This window comes from Diuraphis noxia, unplaced genomic scaffold (genome assembly GCF_037042655.1).
Source record: "Diuraphis noxia isolate RWA-SAM2 unplaced genomic scaffold, SU_Dnox_SAM2 contig0003, whole genome shotgun sequence".
NCBI classification, from domain to species: Eukaryota; Metazoa; Arthropoda; class Insecta; order Hemiptera; family Aphididae; genus Diuraphis; species Diuraphis noxia.
Genome location: NW_028301713.1, coordinates 45,569,732 through 45,586,822, shown reverse-complemented (window position 1 = coordinate 45,586,822; position 17,091 = coordinate 45,569,732). Strand labels below are relative to the sequence as shown.

The 17,091-nt window shown below is 26.9% G+C and overlaps 1 protein-coding gene across 2 annotated transcripts in view; it reads left to right on the top strand.

Moving 5' to 3' along the window:
• The first annotated feature begins 3,562 nt into the window (after positions 1 to 3,562).
• LOC107173683 (thiamine transporter 2-like) overlaps positions 3,563 to 17,091 on the top strand; it is a 40,972-nt gene continuing 27,443 nt past the window's right edge. Inside the window, exons 1-9 of one of the 2 annotated variants that reach the window (XM_089221996.1) lie at positions 3,563 to 3,776; positions 4,624 to 4,793; positions 6,864 to 7,034; positions 7,356 to 7,572; positions 7,657 to 7,787; positions 10,548 to 10,697; positions 13,920 to 14,022; positions 15,764 to 15,956; positions 16,031 to 16,172. In XM_089221996.1, the coding sequence (XP_089078122.1) occupies positions 4,668 to 4,793; positions 6,864 to 7,034; positions 7,356 to 7,572; positions 7,657 to 7,787; positions 10,548 to 10,697; positions 13,920 to 14,022; positions 15,764 to 15,956; positions 16,031 to 16,172 (1,233 nt within the window). In that variant the 5' untranslated portion in view covers positions 3,563 to 3,776; positions 4,624 to 4,667. The remainder of the gene's footprint in view (positions 3,777 to 4,623; positions 4,794 to 6,863; positions 7,035 to 7,355; positions 7,573 to 7,656; positions 7,788 to 10,547; positions 10,698 to 13,919; positions 14,023 to 15,763; positions 15,957 to 16,030; positions 16,173 to 17,091) is intronic. The other variant, XM_089221995.1, reaches the window with a different exon arrangement.

The window sequence follows — 17,091 nt, the reverse complement described above, 5'->3', positions numbered from 1 at the left end:
TCGTCAGCCACCTTCTCTTCCCCAATCATTAAGATCCAGGGATAATTTGCATATTATGATCTCTATATTATTCACAAGTTCTTTGTTTGGTTGGAAATTTGTTTATAACTTTCAACGCGGCTACAATCCATTTAAATTATAAATGTGAAATATGAATATAAATAACTTGATGTTATAAAAACGTTTTGCTATTTTCAAACTCTTAGATGTGTTTTGTCTTTCTTTAAGAATTAGTTGGTAGTATATGGTTATTGGTCATATTTTATTTATAAATTATTTTAATGCAAGGTTAGATATGTGTAGTGAACGCAGATACTATACTAAAAAAAACAGCAAAAAAACTGTGAAAAGACTTTCATTTGATTTAAATAGGTACCTATTGTTTTGTTAAATTGTATTACTTGTATAAATCTTGTTTTTGTTAAAGTTTAAATTGTAAATACTTAAATTGTTCGTCATATTATGTCAATATATTTTAGTAAAATTATTAAATGGTAGACTATATACATTATCTTGGCGTCATATTAAATACAAACAAAAAAATAACCACGTATACATGGTTATTCCGTCTAGGTTTTCATAAAATAACATTCTATAATATACATTTCATCACATCACATTATTAAGCCATTCATTTTTTTAATCAATAATAAATATGATAAGAATAATAATTTGAAAATAAGCATATAAATAATGAAATAACGCAATATAATATGTATAGGGTACAGTATTTATAGATACGTATATATTATATACACCAAACAACGTAAAGTCAATTTGAATAATTTCTCAATGACAGTATGGTCATTGGTCACAAGTTGATAAAATAAAATTAGTAATACCTAGCTTATAAAAGTCTATCAATATAATAAAAATAGCTACAGAATTAGTACATAATATTATATTTTTACTAATACTATAAATAAATTAACATTATAAATACAGAAGTTATAAATCTATATAGATTATTGCTTAGAATGTTTCGATTTTATGACAACTATTATTCTAATAAGGAAGAAAAGAAGCTACAGTGTATTCACTAAAATATTATATACTAATTTATTCCATTACTCCACATTACTGAACGAAAAAATTAAGCCAAAGCCACAGAATATGCAAATGGTTTACGAAGTCACTTTAGTTTGTAGTGCTAACTAAATTCATAATTACAAATAATCATAATAGGTAATGTATAAAGTTGATTTATATAAGTTAGGTTATAATACAATGGGTGATACGAAGCTGCATAATTTCCAAGTCAATATTTATAAGTCTAATTAGAATTATAAAGGTTAAATAATGTTGGTTTCGGATTAGGTTGCTTAAGCACAAGTTTCATTAATCCTATACTTTAATGTTTGAGGCTAATTGCAGGGTTAGCAATTACTTATAATTTAAATGTAGATGTATAAGTAAAAATAAATAAATTGGTTATTAAATTTGTTATAAGTAAAGTCCAGACTTAAATGTTTTTACATACCATTACTGAGTTTATGCGGTCTTATAAAAGAGTAAAAGTGTAGACACGATTCAGAGTCAATTGGAAAAAGTTTCTTTTGCACAGTTATTTGAGAATATTTTATGGGTTAGAACATTTTAAGATTATTTGGCACATTTTATAAACAAAAAAAATTACTTATTTATGTTATTTTAAAAATCATTTTTATTAATTTTAATATCTCAACAAAAAATATACCAACTGTTAATATTTTTTTTTATATTATTTTAAATTTTTCCTTAAAAAAAACACCCTGTGATATTACTATTACGTCGTTTTGTTATAATGTAAAAGACACTATTTTACTTGTCCCTATAATAGGTCTATAGCACCATTATTTCGTAACGCAAGAGTAAACCTGATTATTGAAAAAAAATTATATTAATTATTTTTAATATTTTTGAATTTTATAATAACATACATTTTAAAGAAAATATATGTTGGACTTTTAGAGAATATAAATTTGGACTTTAGTTATCACAATAACAGAATATTATAAAACAATTTTAATGTTACAGTAAAAAAAATACATTAAGAAATATTGATAGTACTAAAATTTAGTAATCATACGATTTTTCCTATTATAAATTATTCGATAAATAAAAGTGTAATATTAATTAAATTGTTTAAATCAAATATATATATTTTTAACATTTATGTTGTATTGTACTGCTATTAATTAAATCTTTAATGTAATATTAATATCATGACTATAAATAATATCATATAGGACAACAATAATAGGAAATAGATATAATAACTGATAAGCTTTAAAAATGGTTCAACTGTTACTAGTTAAATTAATTTAAAATTTAATAAATTCCCCAAAAAAAAAAAAAATTAGAATTTAATTTCTTTATATATAATAATATGTTTAATGCTTTATTTAGCAATTAGTTAATCTTTATTGATTATTGTATATGAATAATATTAGTAGAAAATAATATTATATTATATGTATGTAGTGTATGTACACTTTATTTCTTATCAATCAGTTTGAAAACATCATCATGATTCATTTTTTTTGATTATAAGACTTAGGAATTTTTTTTTATTATTTGAATCTAAATTATAATCTTATTAATTAATTATATGAAACAATTTTAAACTTGAATTTTATTATAATGTAAGAATACACTTATTTGTAACATTTCGCTTCTATTTTAACTTTTATTCAATGAATTATTTTTTACCTATACATTGACGTATATACTTCTATATCAATTCCTTGTTTAACTGAGAGGTATGTATAAGTATGTATAATTAATACATTATTATGGTCATTGGTCAATGGTTTTTTTTTCAGATAATATATGAATATTAATATGATTGTGGCCCTGTTCAAATATGATTACTCTTACCAGAAATCATTTTTTTAGGATTAAATATTTAAACCAAATTTTAAAGTAAAATAAAATGAAGATCTTATGATATTGAATATTATTTTGGTATTAATCCTTAGTATGAAAATAATCCAACTTCTTAAAATAAAATAAAAATATCATCTCAGGTATAACACGTTTGATTTATCTACAAACAGGTTAAAAATAGGGAACTTAAGTGCTCACATGATTGTGGCACACCAAATTTAATTTAAAACTTCACTATTATAATGAAAATCTATAGCAGACTTTTTCGTGATGCAATTAAAAATGTTCATTTTTATTTTAGAAAGATCGTGTTACCACGTGTTCCACAGTATGTGAGTAATTTTATTATAATTCCCAATAAAACACGCATTAGTAAAAATATTATACTATAGTTGGCAATATAAATAATACGTTTATCCAACTAGAAACTCAATTTTTGGATTTACTTGATATGAATAATTAATATCGTATATAAAATAGTTTAAACTTGATTAGACTACAATTTCAAAATGCACCATATTTTTTGTAAATCAAATGCACGCTTCATATGTATACTTATACTCAATTCACCATACAGCAGATGTTTCATTTATATTTTTTATTAATCTATAGTAATTTAGTGATTGCATAATCTTAAACCCGCTGACCTTCGTGTTACAAACGTTCACCAATACCTCAGCAGCCAACCAGTCCGCGTTACCGGCATTAGGTTTATTGCTGTATTGCTCGGCGACGGAATCATACACAATTTTCATTTGATTAACTACGGTAATTCGTTATTTAACCGGCTTTCAATTAAATAAAGTTTTTGGTTTGTTTTTAATTGTTTTCTAATAAAATATGAGTGTTTGAAACAAGATGAGTATTTTATCATAAATATTAAACAGTGCCCAATGTAATTAAAGCAGGTAATTATTTTCAAATTTTAAAATCAAGTGCTTTTTTTACTTTAGCGAATATAATGTATTTAGTTAAGCTGTTTTGTTTTATTTTAATTGATGTAATAATGGTGTGATAAAATATTACGCTAACAAACTTTTTTTGTATTTTGTAAGCATTTTACATTTATGCTCATAAAACAGTAAACACCTACATACTGTAATTATCAAAATATAATTATTCAATATTATACTAATAAAACAAGTTGTTTGTTTTTATAATTGCATGAAGCTAATAATAATATATCTTCGTTGACGAGAAAAAACCTCCTAGTATCAAATTTATAATTTTAAGGTTTTGGTACTTCTGGATTCAGAAAAAAAAGTTATTTATGGATAAAATCTCTTATGTGCTACGTGCTACCTGCATACTAAAATTTATGAAAAATGCCGATATCATTTTTACTTTGTGTTAAAAATTATTATCTACAATAAATCGTTTATGAAATAACTCCTATGTGATTTTTGTACTTACAACTTTTTCGTGTTTTTCAACAACGATTTATGAAATAAAAAATATATGATACAATTTTGTACCACACAATGCTTATATATTTTATTATTTATCTATTTTAACTTAATTGCTAGCAAATACCTTTTTAAATTTAATAATATACTAATGCTATTAAATTCAATAAAATACTAGAATTTATTGCATGAAAACATTATAGGCTATTATTAAAAATATGGGAAACTATGATATTTTTAAGCAAATTATTTATCAAAACTGTTTATTTTTTTTGCATATTTTCATACAATATATAAATACATAATAATTATGTTTACTTTATTATATTATGTATTCTTATTATGTTAGGAAAATTGCTTTTTTGATATAAAATATTTGGAGAACTGGATAAAATGGAAGAGTGGTTGAAAATAACCCTATGTGTAAGTTTGTTTGCAAGTTTTCGGGACTTTCGACCAGTGGATTCATTTTATACATCATATTTAACCAGTCCAGCTGTAAATTTTACTGCTGAGCAAGTAAGTTTTAATATAACTTATGCTTTATTATTTTTACAATAACAATAATTGTGGCCTTAAAACACACTGTTTTTACTTAATAAAATATTAGTTTTTCATTTTAATATTGTAATAAAAGTTAAAACATCTAAGTATAATTTTATTGAAATTAATACGCTGTTATAAACTAATTCATTATTTTTACAATAATTTTCTGAGCTTAGCTATTATTTGTTTTTGTTGTAATTTATTATTAAAAAAGCGGGAAAGTGGGTATCGCTCTGCTGTACATTAGGTGGTGGGGTGGACCTCTGACTAGGGTAGGTTAGATTTGAATGCAATGATAGGTATCATTGTACCTATACGAAAAATGATTCTAATTACGGAGATGATTTGTCAGTCTAGGATATATTCTATTTTGAAACAAATATTTTATTTTTCAATTAAGACGCATTTTGCATAAGGCATGGTTAATAAATTTTTCCGAAAACATCGCATGTAGTTATCATAATTCATAATACCTTATATTATCATAGATATACATCGTTATCATTACGCGATTTCTTAAACATTGAAAGCTCAAACACTCAAAACATTTTTGTTATAATGACGCTTCAAATTTTCTCTATATCTATTTGAAGCAAAACTTATGGAAAACTTAGTGTTGAATATTATAACCTTAGATATAAATACAAACAATATTATGAATTTTGAACTACAAAATAATTTTCAAATATTCATGTTTTTGACAAATGTTTGTCAATATTTGAAATTCAAATGCTAATAAAAATTTAATTTGAATTCCCGATGGACATTTTTTTTGTGATACAGATTGAAAAATGTGTAAGGAATCTTGTATTAAATTTTCAAATCTTAGATTTAAAAAGAAAATTATTTATGAATTTCTAGCTTAAAACAATTTGCGAATTTTTGTGATTTTTACGTATTTTGTCAAAATTCAAAATTTGAAGGCTTATAAAAAAAAAAAAAATCGTGACTATGTATTTATTTTATTTTTCAACTGCTATTGTAACAATATGTTGAGAGCTTTGTAAAATTTTCAAGATTTTCTACCCAAAAAATAAATTTTTATCGATATTAATTTTAAAAAAACTAATAATTATCGAAAATTGCATATACCTATGAATAGTTTAACTTAAGTCAAACATTTTTGAAAATTTTATGGTGGATAGAATATACTTATATAAACATTCAGTGAAAATTTCATGAATCAATGGTCATTTATTTAAATGTTACATCAAAAATAAAAATCGATTTTGTCGAAAACTGATTGTACCAAAAATTTCCTGTTTTTCCCTTAATTTTTAGTTTGTTTATCCCGATTATTCAGAAAAATATTAAGAATTTTTTACTTTTGACCCCCAACGTACCAAATGGATTCACTTTCTGGTCGAATAAGGTACTGAAGTCAAAAATCGAAGCTCTTTTACTGCCCCAAAACGTGATGACGGACACCAAAAAAAAATATTCATGGTTTTGAGAAATTGTTGTCAATTTTTGAACTTCAAATGCTAATAAAAATTGTGCCTATGTATTCTTATAATTTTTTAGTCACTATAAGACTAACTTATGAGAAACTCTGTATTAAATTTTCAAGTATTTTGATATGATAGATTCCTTGATACTCGGAGGGTGCTTATAGCTTAATTTCCAAGCCGCATAGATAGCTAAAAAGGTTAAACTTGAATTTTTTCAGCTAAAATAAAGAACATTTTTTCTCGTTTTTTAAAAATGTTTTCCGTTGGATACATATTTTATTACCTAATAATATGTATTAGTATTAGTAAACATATTTCATACATTATATATATATATATTTTAAACTCATATTTATGCACGTAAAATGACAGGTAGAACATTTACTAGTATATAATAATGTAGTGTTATTATACTATAAATTATAATGTACATTGTAAGTTATATTTTTATTTTATAATAGTAATTTATCTTTTTAAGTGTATAAACATTAATACGGAACAATTCACAAGTTAATGTTTTAAGAAAATACTTTTGCATCTGGTAGATATTGATAAATCATCATAATACAATGAACACTTTTTTTTCTTTTAGGTAACCGAAGATATTTATCCAATAAATTCGTATGCAACTACAAGTCTTGTAATTATAATGTTTCTTATCACAGACTTTGTTCTATATAAACCAATTGTGATGCTGGATGCTTTAAGTTCAATCGTGATGTTTTTATTAGTTTTGGAACCTGTAACTCTCTTCAAATCAAAAGTAAGTTTTGAAATCATATAGGCTATGAATGCACATTAAACCAAAGTAAGTTATTGTAACTCAATAAGAAGTTATAGTGTTATACGTAATGTTAATTATATAATAATTTTCATAATAATCAAGGTTTCTCTTTTTGTTTTTATAATTATATATTTTAGACAATGAGACATTATATGTATACATATTGATACTATGCGACATTTGTTAATTGCATACTAGCTCTATACACATTCATGTTAATAATAATTAAAGTATTTTGAAAAATTTAAAAATAGTTTTGTTATAAAAATGATTAAATATATTCATATTATATATTTTTAGCTAAGTATGTTATTTTTGGGTCTAACGTCTGCATCTGAACTAGCATACATGTCATATGCGTATGCAAAAATTCGTGACCGCAGGATATACCAGAAAATGACTGGAATCGTTAGAGGCTCAAATCTTTTGGGAAAGTGTTTATCTTCCACATTTGCTCAAATTGTAGTTTCATGTTTGCACATTGAATATGGGTTACTCGTGTATATTTCATTAACTGGTAAGACATGTATATAATTTAGTATTACCTAACTCATTTAATTATGATTAAAATTTAGTTATTAACTTTAATATTGTATTTTAGGTTCGATTGTAGCATTTGCTGTTACATTTTTTCTTCCTCCGGTAAAATCAAGTATTTATTTTCATCCTGAAATCCCAAAAACGGCGAATTCTAAAGACAATTATAATACGTTCCATAATCAATATCATAAAGTAATTATTTATATTTGAATTATTAAATTATTGTTTTTATTTAGAATAATACAATATAGGTCAGTTACAAGTTACAACTTTTAAACACATCCGATATAATATTTAACATATAATTTTAGTACTTTAAGCGCACTCTAGGTTCAAACTCTACAGCTAAGTCCTTAGATCCTTTTACACTGCCACAAGATCGCATTATACAATCGTGTGTGAGTAATAAAGTTGACGATTTAGAGTTTTTGTAGTTGAATTGAAATAAATATGTGATTATCAAAAATAGGAGAGAAATGAAATCTCATTAACAAGTTTTTATAGGATAATAATTTATAATGTTATTATTGGTGCATAGTTAAACATAAAAATCATGTTATCAATATTACGATATAATATTGTGTATTCCTGTCCTTATAAACAGTTAATGAGACTAATGTTTTAAGAAAAATATAGTTTCATTGGTTGGTTGTTTTATTCTTAGTAGCTCTTCCATTATTCTATAGTGTAGTGGAATATTTTCTATTTAAAACTACATAAATAGTTACCCTAATATATTATTTTCCTAACCAAATGTTTCTTAAATCAATAGGTACTTAAAAAAAAAAAGTTTTAAAGTACAATGTTGCAAGGGTAGTATTTTAAATTATGTACAAGTTATTCTACCTATTCATAATATGTGTAGGTGTATAATCGACTAATATCACTAAGATCAAAAATGTTATGTTATAGAACAATAGTTTTTATTACACAGTACCTATCTCTAGGTACAAATAAAAATACAAGACAAATCACAATAATCAAACAACTTTATCAGTTGATTGGGTCATGCCAATTATTTATTCGTATAAATCGATTTTATCATGAGAACATTCGTGCAGATGTTAGGCTTTTTAGTTCATCACCCCTATTCATAAATTTGTCAATGGTTGAGTCCTTATCGAAACAAAATACCATAAAACTTCCATTGGACCCTTAAAAGCCAACATAAACTAACGATTGAGATTTCATCTTTTACGTGTATCTCCATGAAATGAATAAAATCGAATAATAAAAACAAATCTTTGACACCCAATCCATTCTCTCCTCATCTATTGTTTCAATTATTACCTCACTGATATAGGTACTTCTTTAACCAGGCTGATTTAAAAGTTTAATTTATTTGTAATATATTTTATATCATTTTATGTACCATCATTGTAAGGATATAATTGTCGAAACTAATTGCTAAGAAAGTTTCCTCGAAAAAAAAAAAAAAAATGCAACTCAATGTACATACCACACTACCCTACCACTTTATATTATACAGAGTGGGCCCGTAAAACGGAAAAATTTGAAAGTTAAGTTAGATGCACTGGGAATTATTTAAAAACGTGGTAGTGTTATCAATAAATTCATAGGTACTTGCTATTTAGTAAACATGGATCAGTGGAACGGTTCGCAACGCGCTATTGCCGTAAAGGCGTATTACAAAAATAGCGACAGTCTCTTTGGTAATCAAATCATCTCGTGGTTCGGCGACATTCAATGGCCCCCAAGGTCACCTGATTTGTCGGCATGTGACTTTTTCTTGTGAGGCCATCTAAAAAACAAAGTGTACAGCACTCGACCATCAACACTTCTCCAGTTGAAGAAAAGAATTCAAGAAGAAATTGCTTTAATTCCCATAGATATGTTACAAAGAGTCATGCAAAACCTCCATACACGATTCCAGGAATGTATACAGAGGAAAGGACACCATCTTACTGAGATTATTTTCCGAACTTGATATTCTAGTGTTTTGAACTTAAAATGGCATATTATGTACTCTATGTTTTTAATAATAAATATTTAAAAAAAGTTTTTTAAACGTCTGTGAGAGTTATTTTACATTTTTCCGTTTCTCAGGCCCACCCTGTATGTATTTAGCCAAAATAAGATAATTTTAATCGAATTGGTAAAAAATAAATGAAAATGATTTGAGCATTTGTAAATTTGATATTTTCTGAATATTAAATGTTATTTGTGTATGCAGATAATATATATATATATATATATATATATATTAGGGTGGCACTCATTTGTATGTAATTTTTTTTTATATTTATTTAATATGTCATATTATGTTTAATATAAATATAATTTACGTTTAGAAATTATTACTGTTATAAATAAATAGACGGTTTTGCTAGCTCCCGGATTTGTTATTTTATCGTTCAAGGTTTTAATTTCAGAGTTTTGAATTATTAGTACAACTCATAATATTGTTGAATTATGTTTTAGACATTCATTCTAAAATTAATATTACGAAATTACCTTATGGTGGTTGTTTGAAGGTTTTTTCTTAAGAGAATCAAAATAAGGGGAAAAAGTCATTTTCCATCGTTTCTTCAGTTTATTTGTAACGAGTTAATATATATAATAAATAATCCGTCAATTAAAACTTTACCAGGAAACAAAAGACTGCTTGTCGATGATAGTAATTATTTCCAAAAAGCTTTCATCCCATAGTTGTAGTTTTGACATTTATTAATTAAATTACCCATCACAAGCGAGATTTTCTTTTCGTGTTTGTGTTAAGACTATAAAGAAAATATAACGGATAACTTAAAGTGTACGTTTTGATGAATTGTCGTTTATAATTATTTTAAAACGATTAATATTTTCTTATATATTTGTTCACAATGTGACCAGGTTATCGCAACATGGTAAATTTTGACCAGAAATTAGGTCCATACTTATCTATTTTCTTTGATGATATTAAAACAATAATTATAATTGTATTTGGCACAGGACCTTGAACAGTGTTTTGTTGAAAAATCTCCAAAGCCCGTTCGAGTAGTATTTAATCAGCTGTACTCAGAATTGAAGGATGCGTACACCAATCCGTATCTACTCAAATACGGCATATGGTTTGCCTTTGCCTCCGGAGTCTATTTCCAGGTGATTTAAGTATTGTAATTTTTTCTTAAGTACAATCTAGAACCAATTATCTATCAGAAACCACCTTAATGTAGAATATTATAACATTTATAGTTTAAAGTGCTCCTAATGATATTACGCCACATAAAAAAACAAAGCATTATCTCTATAGCATATTACTCCTATTTCATTTTTGTAGAGACTTTTAATTATTCTTCTATCTGAGTTTGCAATCTCTGATTTCCATGTTTTCCATTTTTCGTTATCAAAGGCTTTCTCTAAGTCTATAAAGGCTATGAAAGTTGGTTTGCTTTTCCTATTTTGTTTCTCAATAACTTGCTTTAGTGCAAGTATAGCTTCCCTTGTGCCTCTTTGCCTTCTAAAGCCAAACTGGTCTTCGGTTAACAGGCAGTCTACAGTGTTTTCTATTCGTCTCAACACAATAATACGTGTAAGAGTTTTTGAAGTATGAGAAAGCAATCTCAATTTTCTATACTGTTCACATGTATTTGCTATTGCCTTTTTGGGTATTGGCACTATTATGCATTTTGTACAATATTGGGGTATTTTCCCAGTTTCATAGATTCTATAGACTAATTCATATAGCATGTTCTTGACATTTTCTCCGCTGTTTTTAATAAATTCTGCTGGTATTTCGTCTACCCCTGGAGCCTTCCTATCCTTTAACTCATTTAAAGCTTTTTCGAATTCATCCATCATTATGGTTCGGTCTTCATTTACTGTGTAGATCGATTAGATCTACTTCTTCTTCTTCTAATTGTATATCTGAATCTTCTTCCTCTCCGTATAGGTGTTCCAGGTATTTTTTTCCATCGATTTGTTGTTTCCTATTCTTCAAACAGAATTTCACCATTTTCACCTTTGATACATGTCAATTTTATTTTGCTGTCTCCGAAAAAAGTTTTTAATATTCCATATGCTTTGACCATTTGCCCTGATTTTAGCTATATATTAAATTCTGTACAAATACTATCCAAAAATGCCTCCTTACTTTTCCTACATTCTCTGTTAATCTCATTTCTTAAACTTCTGTATTTTTTCCTGTTTTATTGGTCGGTCACATTCTTATATTTCTTTCTTTCATTTATCATTTTTACTATGTTGTCACTTATCCATTCTTTCCTAGCGGCTGTTTTCCTTTCTCCCAAAAACTCTTCTGCTGGCTTTAACAGGCACTGTTTTATGTGCTCCCATCTATTATCCACATCGCTGATTTCTCGTATCATGTTGTACGGTGCAACACGATTGCGGACTTTTTACCTTTTTACCTGAAAAAAACAACACGATTGCGCACCTTAAATATTTTTTCTTTGAGCAAATACAAATATTTAAATAAATTCACCAACATTAATAATAACTTGATACGTATACCTATAGTAAAAAAAAAACTCTTATAATATATTACAGTAATTACGCGTCATTATCCATCAGATGTGAATACTCGTACGTTGGAAAAGCACAGCCACTAACATTTATCAGTTATTATCGGTTATTAGAATAATAAAATATTATTAGACGCCATATAATAATAGTATGCACTGGCCGTAGCAATTGTGTATACGTATACTATACTATAGGTGAGTTTCTTAAACTATAACCATTTATTTCAAATTATTTAAATATTTGTGTTTGCTCAAAGGTAAAATATTTATAAGGTGCGCAATCGTGTTGTTTTTTCTCAAATATTAAAAGGTAAAAAGTCCGCAATCGTGTTATGTTTTTTTTCAGGTAAAAAGGTAAAAAGTCCGCAATAGTGTTACGGCCCATGTTGTACTCTCTTATGTCTTGGTTCGTTTTCTCCCTATAAATTTCCCTGACGGTCTCACTTCTGAAGTTTGCCACTTGAAGTGATTTATTTGCTGTTTTTCGTAATTTCTTAAACTTGAGATCACAGTGCATCAATACGAGATTATGGTCACTGTCTATATCTGCGCCTGGGTAGCTCCTACTGTCTTTCACTTGATATCTAAATCTTTCCTAGCCAGTATATAGTCTATTTTTTGTGACCTCCTTGTATCGTAAAGTGTAACGTACGTCTTCTCTTATGGTGTTGGAAGTGTGTATATGTTATTGATAATTTATGTTATGTGCATAATTATATAAGGGTGTCGCATCTTGGATTCTTTACTCTTATTCCATATTTATCAACTATATATGATTCTTTCTCTTCACCGACACTAGCATTGAAATCTCCGAGGATGATAAGATTTTCTTCTCCTTTTACGGTGTTTATTAACTTGCTTAGCTTCTCATAGATTTTTTCCACTCCATCATCTTCTTCTGAAGTGAGCATATACACTTATATAACCATAGTATCCTTTGGTTTATTACCTATCGTAGCTAGAATGATTCTATCACTGTACTGTACATATTCTATAACTTTTTAACCCCATGATTTATGTAGTACTAAACCAACTCCTCTTGTTCCTGCTCTTCCTTGTTCGGATCCTGAATAGATTACTCGGTACTCCACCTACCAGAAAACTCCTGAATTAGTCCATCTCATTTCTGATATGCCAAGAATATCAATTCATAGTCTATCCGTTTTAATTTTTTAATTATATTAAATATATATCATTTCCCGGTCTGTAATAGCGTTTTGACATTCCATGTTTCAATTTTTTTCTGATTATGTTACCTTTCCGCAGTTTTGATTTTTCCTTCATAAATTTATCTTTTTGAGTAGTCCCTGGAGATCCGAATGAGAAACTATTTTACCTCTGGAATATTTTATTTTCGAAGCGTTCATCTATTTTTAAAGGTTGATACCTGGGATATCCATGAAGATATTTAATGCATTAGCTTCCTCTTACATTCTGCATTCTATGCCGTTGTCACCTGTTATCGTTTACCCACCTTTAGAGGTGATTTCTCACCTCATGGGCTATAGAGTGTCATCATCTTTACCTTTTAAGGATTACTCTTTATATCGGGAGAGGATCGGTCCACTGAAATCCTCTGCCTGAGGCTTTCCGACGGTGGAGCACGGGGCCCCGGGTGCGCTAGACCCATAGGTACGATATTGTATCATACCTTCCCCTGAGTGAAGATTAGGTTAAATTATGTTAAGGTTAGGAACAATGTACCTGATCAAAATATGTTATCAACAACTAACATTCGGTACTACACGTCATTATCACAAGTTTAAGTGATTTTATTTTATCAGCAAGACGTGCTGTTACATGAACTAAAATATGATTTGACTTTTCGGTAGATTTACAGGTGTTGACGTACAACGATGTTCTTTACTTAGAATTGAACAAACGTAATCCGGTCAACAACAAGTTGTATAACGGCGGAGTTGATGCTTTGGCTTTCATAACTGGTAAATTAAATATAATACGCTTCATATGTAAAAAGTAGGATGATGTTAATCCTCTTGATGAAAACGTCCGATACCTATATATACTCCGTACAGACTAGTAAAATATGGGTGTGAAATCATGTGTTTCAGTGTTTACTATTGATACTGATTGCTTTGGTATTTAAAAAGTTTTTAAACTATTATTATGAAATGTTGGTCTTATTATTTTTGATATTGTCTTCCGTACCCGATGGATTAGCTGCTGTAGTAGTATGGTGTCTATGTGGGTTGTAATTTAGCCCCTTAGTTGACCCTGGGGTGTGTTTTGTGAACAGTGGACTCTAATTGATAGTCCTGAAAAGGACTGTTTTTCGTTATGCGAGGTCGCGTCATAACATAAAAAAATAAATACAAAATAGGTACTTGTTCAAAAATATGATGTTTAGAAGACCAACGGAGAAATCTTACAGAAAATGCAAGTCAATTCACTCTGAGTACCCCCTCCTCCCATATTACCAAACGATAAAATTAAATTACATGCCTGACAACAATTTTATTTTTATAATATTATTATGTGCTTCAATTTGTTCATCTGGTTATGTGTGTTCATTTTTAGGATAAGGGAAATTGAAACCAGATTCCCAAATTAATTTATGAGCCGACTTATATTTTGGGAAAGTTCGTGGGAACGTATTACAATTTTAAATTAATTATAACTCGTTAAATTATTCATTTTAATTTTAATGCAATTGATTTGACCAAACAGTTTTAACCAAAGTAACCTAACAAATTATAATTAAAAAAAATTTTATATCTACAGAAATATTAACTATTGTAACAATTATTATGCTTCATAAATGTTATATTTATAACTAATATAATATAATTACAAGGATGAGTACAAGGATCACATAAAATAAAAATATTTTTTAATTTATCAATGTAGTAATTTTTACTATACCCATGTGAGATCATTAAATTCACTAGAAATTAATAAATAGTCCTACAAAAACGACACCATAAAAAATGATACGTAAAAATGAAAAATAACAAGAAAACAGTTTTTATTTCATGTATGGAAAATAAATATTTTATATACAAATATATTAAATCACAAGTTTATGTATGTGCATGTATTTATTGTAATGTATAGACGTATGTACTTATATTCCTACTCTTATATAAAATACATGACATTTTTTATGTTCATAATTACTGACTTTAGTCTGCTGTACTTGAATATGCTACTAAAAAAATTTTTAAAATGTTTTAACATGAAGTTAAATAGTATAAGTAAATTTATCATTTATTTTTAATTAGAATAATAAAATACAATTTAAAATGGTTTTTTGAAATATTTAAACTATTTTTTTAGAACTCGTAAACTTGTGATAACTTTTTACGAATATTCAGACTGATGATAAATATAAATATAGGTAAATAATTGTATTATTATTTATTTATTATAATATTTATTAAAACAGTATTTTATATGTATGAAATGCTTAATTTTATCATATTAAAATATTTTGTTGGGAATATAGTGTATACTAAAATATCAAAGTATGTTTCATCTATTAAACAATATATTAACTTTTTTTGAAGTACTCGATGAGTGTTAAAGAATTTTCTTTCTAAAAAGCATTCATTTTTTTTTTGTAAATACATTTACTAAGATCCGTAAAATTAAAAATAACTTAAATCAAAAACTATACAAATTTTGACAGTAAATATATTAAAAACTTTTTTTCTGTTTTTCAAGGAGCATTGTCTTCATACTTTATAGGATTTCTGAAGGTTGATTGGAAATCCACAAGTGACTTATTTCTCCTTGTTGGCTCATTTTTGAGTTGCATGACATTGTGTGTGTGTTACGTGACAACATCATTAAATTTGGTATACATAATGTACATAATATTCTGCTTCCTATTCCAATCGATGAATGTTGTGGCCAGGTACTATTAAATTAAGTTACGGTTTATACATATTTAATTTACTATTTTGAACTTTTGGATTTTTGTATTTTTAGGTCTGAAACAGCTAAACATTTAAAGCATGACAGTTTCGCTTTCATTTTTGGTGTTGTATTTTTTATTTCATTAGTTGTGTCAAGTGTCTTTACATATTTATTTGTCCAAGGTACTATTATTGCGATTCCAGTAAGCCAACAGGTAATTGTTATTTCTTTACAACATCAAAAAATAATATTTAATAATTAATAAGTGATTTGAATTTCATATGACTAGGTACAGAGATTAATAAATTCATAATACAGGGTGTCCCGCGAGGATTTACCCATAGAAATATCTCACGAAATAATGGGAATATCAAGATTCTGGTTAGGTTAATAAGACTTACAGGGATAAGAACTACAGTTGTTTCATATTTTAATTTATTCTAATGCTTTAGTAAAAAAGTTAAAAATATATATATTTTTTCAATTTAATTACTTTCAAAAAAATTTAATATAGCCATTTTATAGAGTTTATTTTTAAGAAAATATTGATATTTCAAATTTTTATTTTCATTAATTTTTGATATTTTTTATAGTTCTTAAGAAATAAAATATGATAAATAAAACTGAAAGTGTTCAGCAGACCATACGAGAATGCGTGCGGCGTGGCGTGTAACACTGTAACATGTTTGATAGCATTATGGTGTTAAATAATTTGAAATTTTTCTCGAAGCCAATAAAAAATTATAATTAGGAAACTAACGAAAAATAAAATTTTTTCAAAAAATAAACTACAAAATGGCTATGATCAATTTTTTTGGAAATAATGAAATAAAAAAAATATATTTTTTAACTTTTTACCAAAATATTAAAATATAAAATAACTGTAGTTCTTATCCATGTGATTCTTACTGCAAACCCAGAATTTCGATATCTCCATTATTCCGGGAGATATCATAATGGGTAATTCCTTGCGGTACATTTTGTATAATTCAACGATATTTACTACGTCAAACGTCTAGTTAGAAGTAGCCATAGGCCCATATTTAAATTAGCTGTTTTATAATAAAGTAGTCTTAAAGGCAATTTAATTCTATAAACATAAATAAATAACGAATTCACACATCTTCAGACTT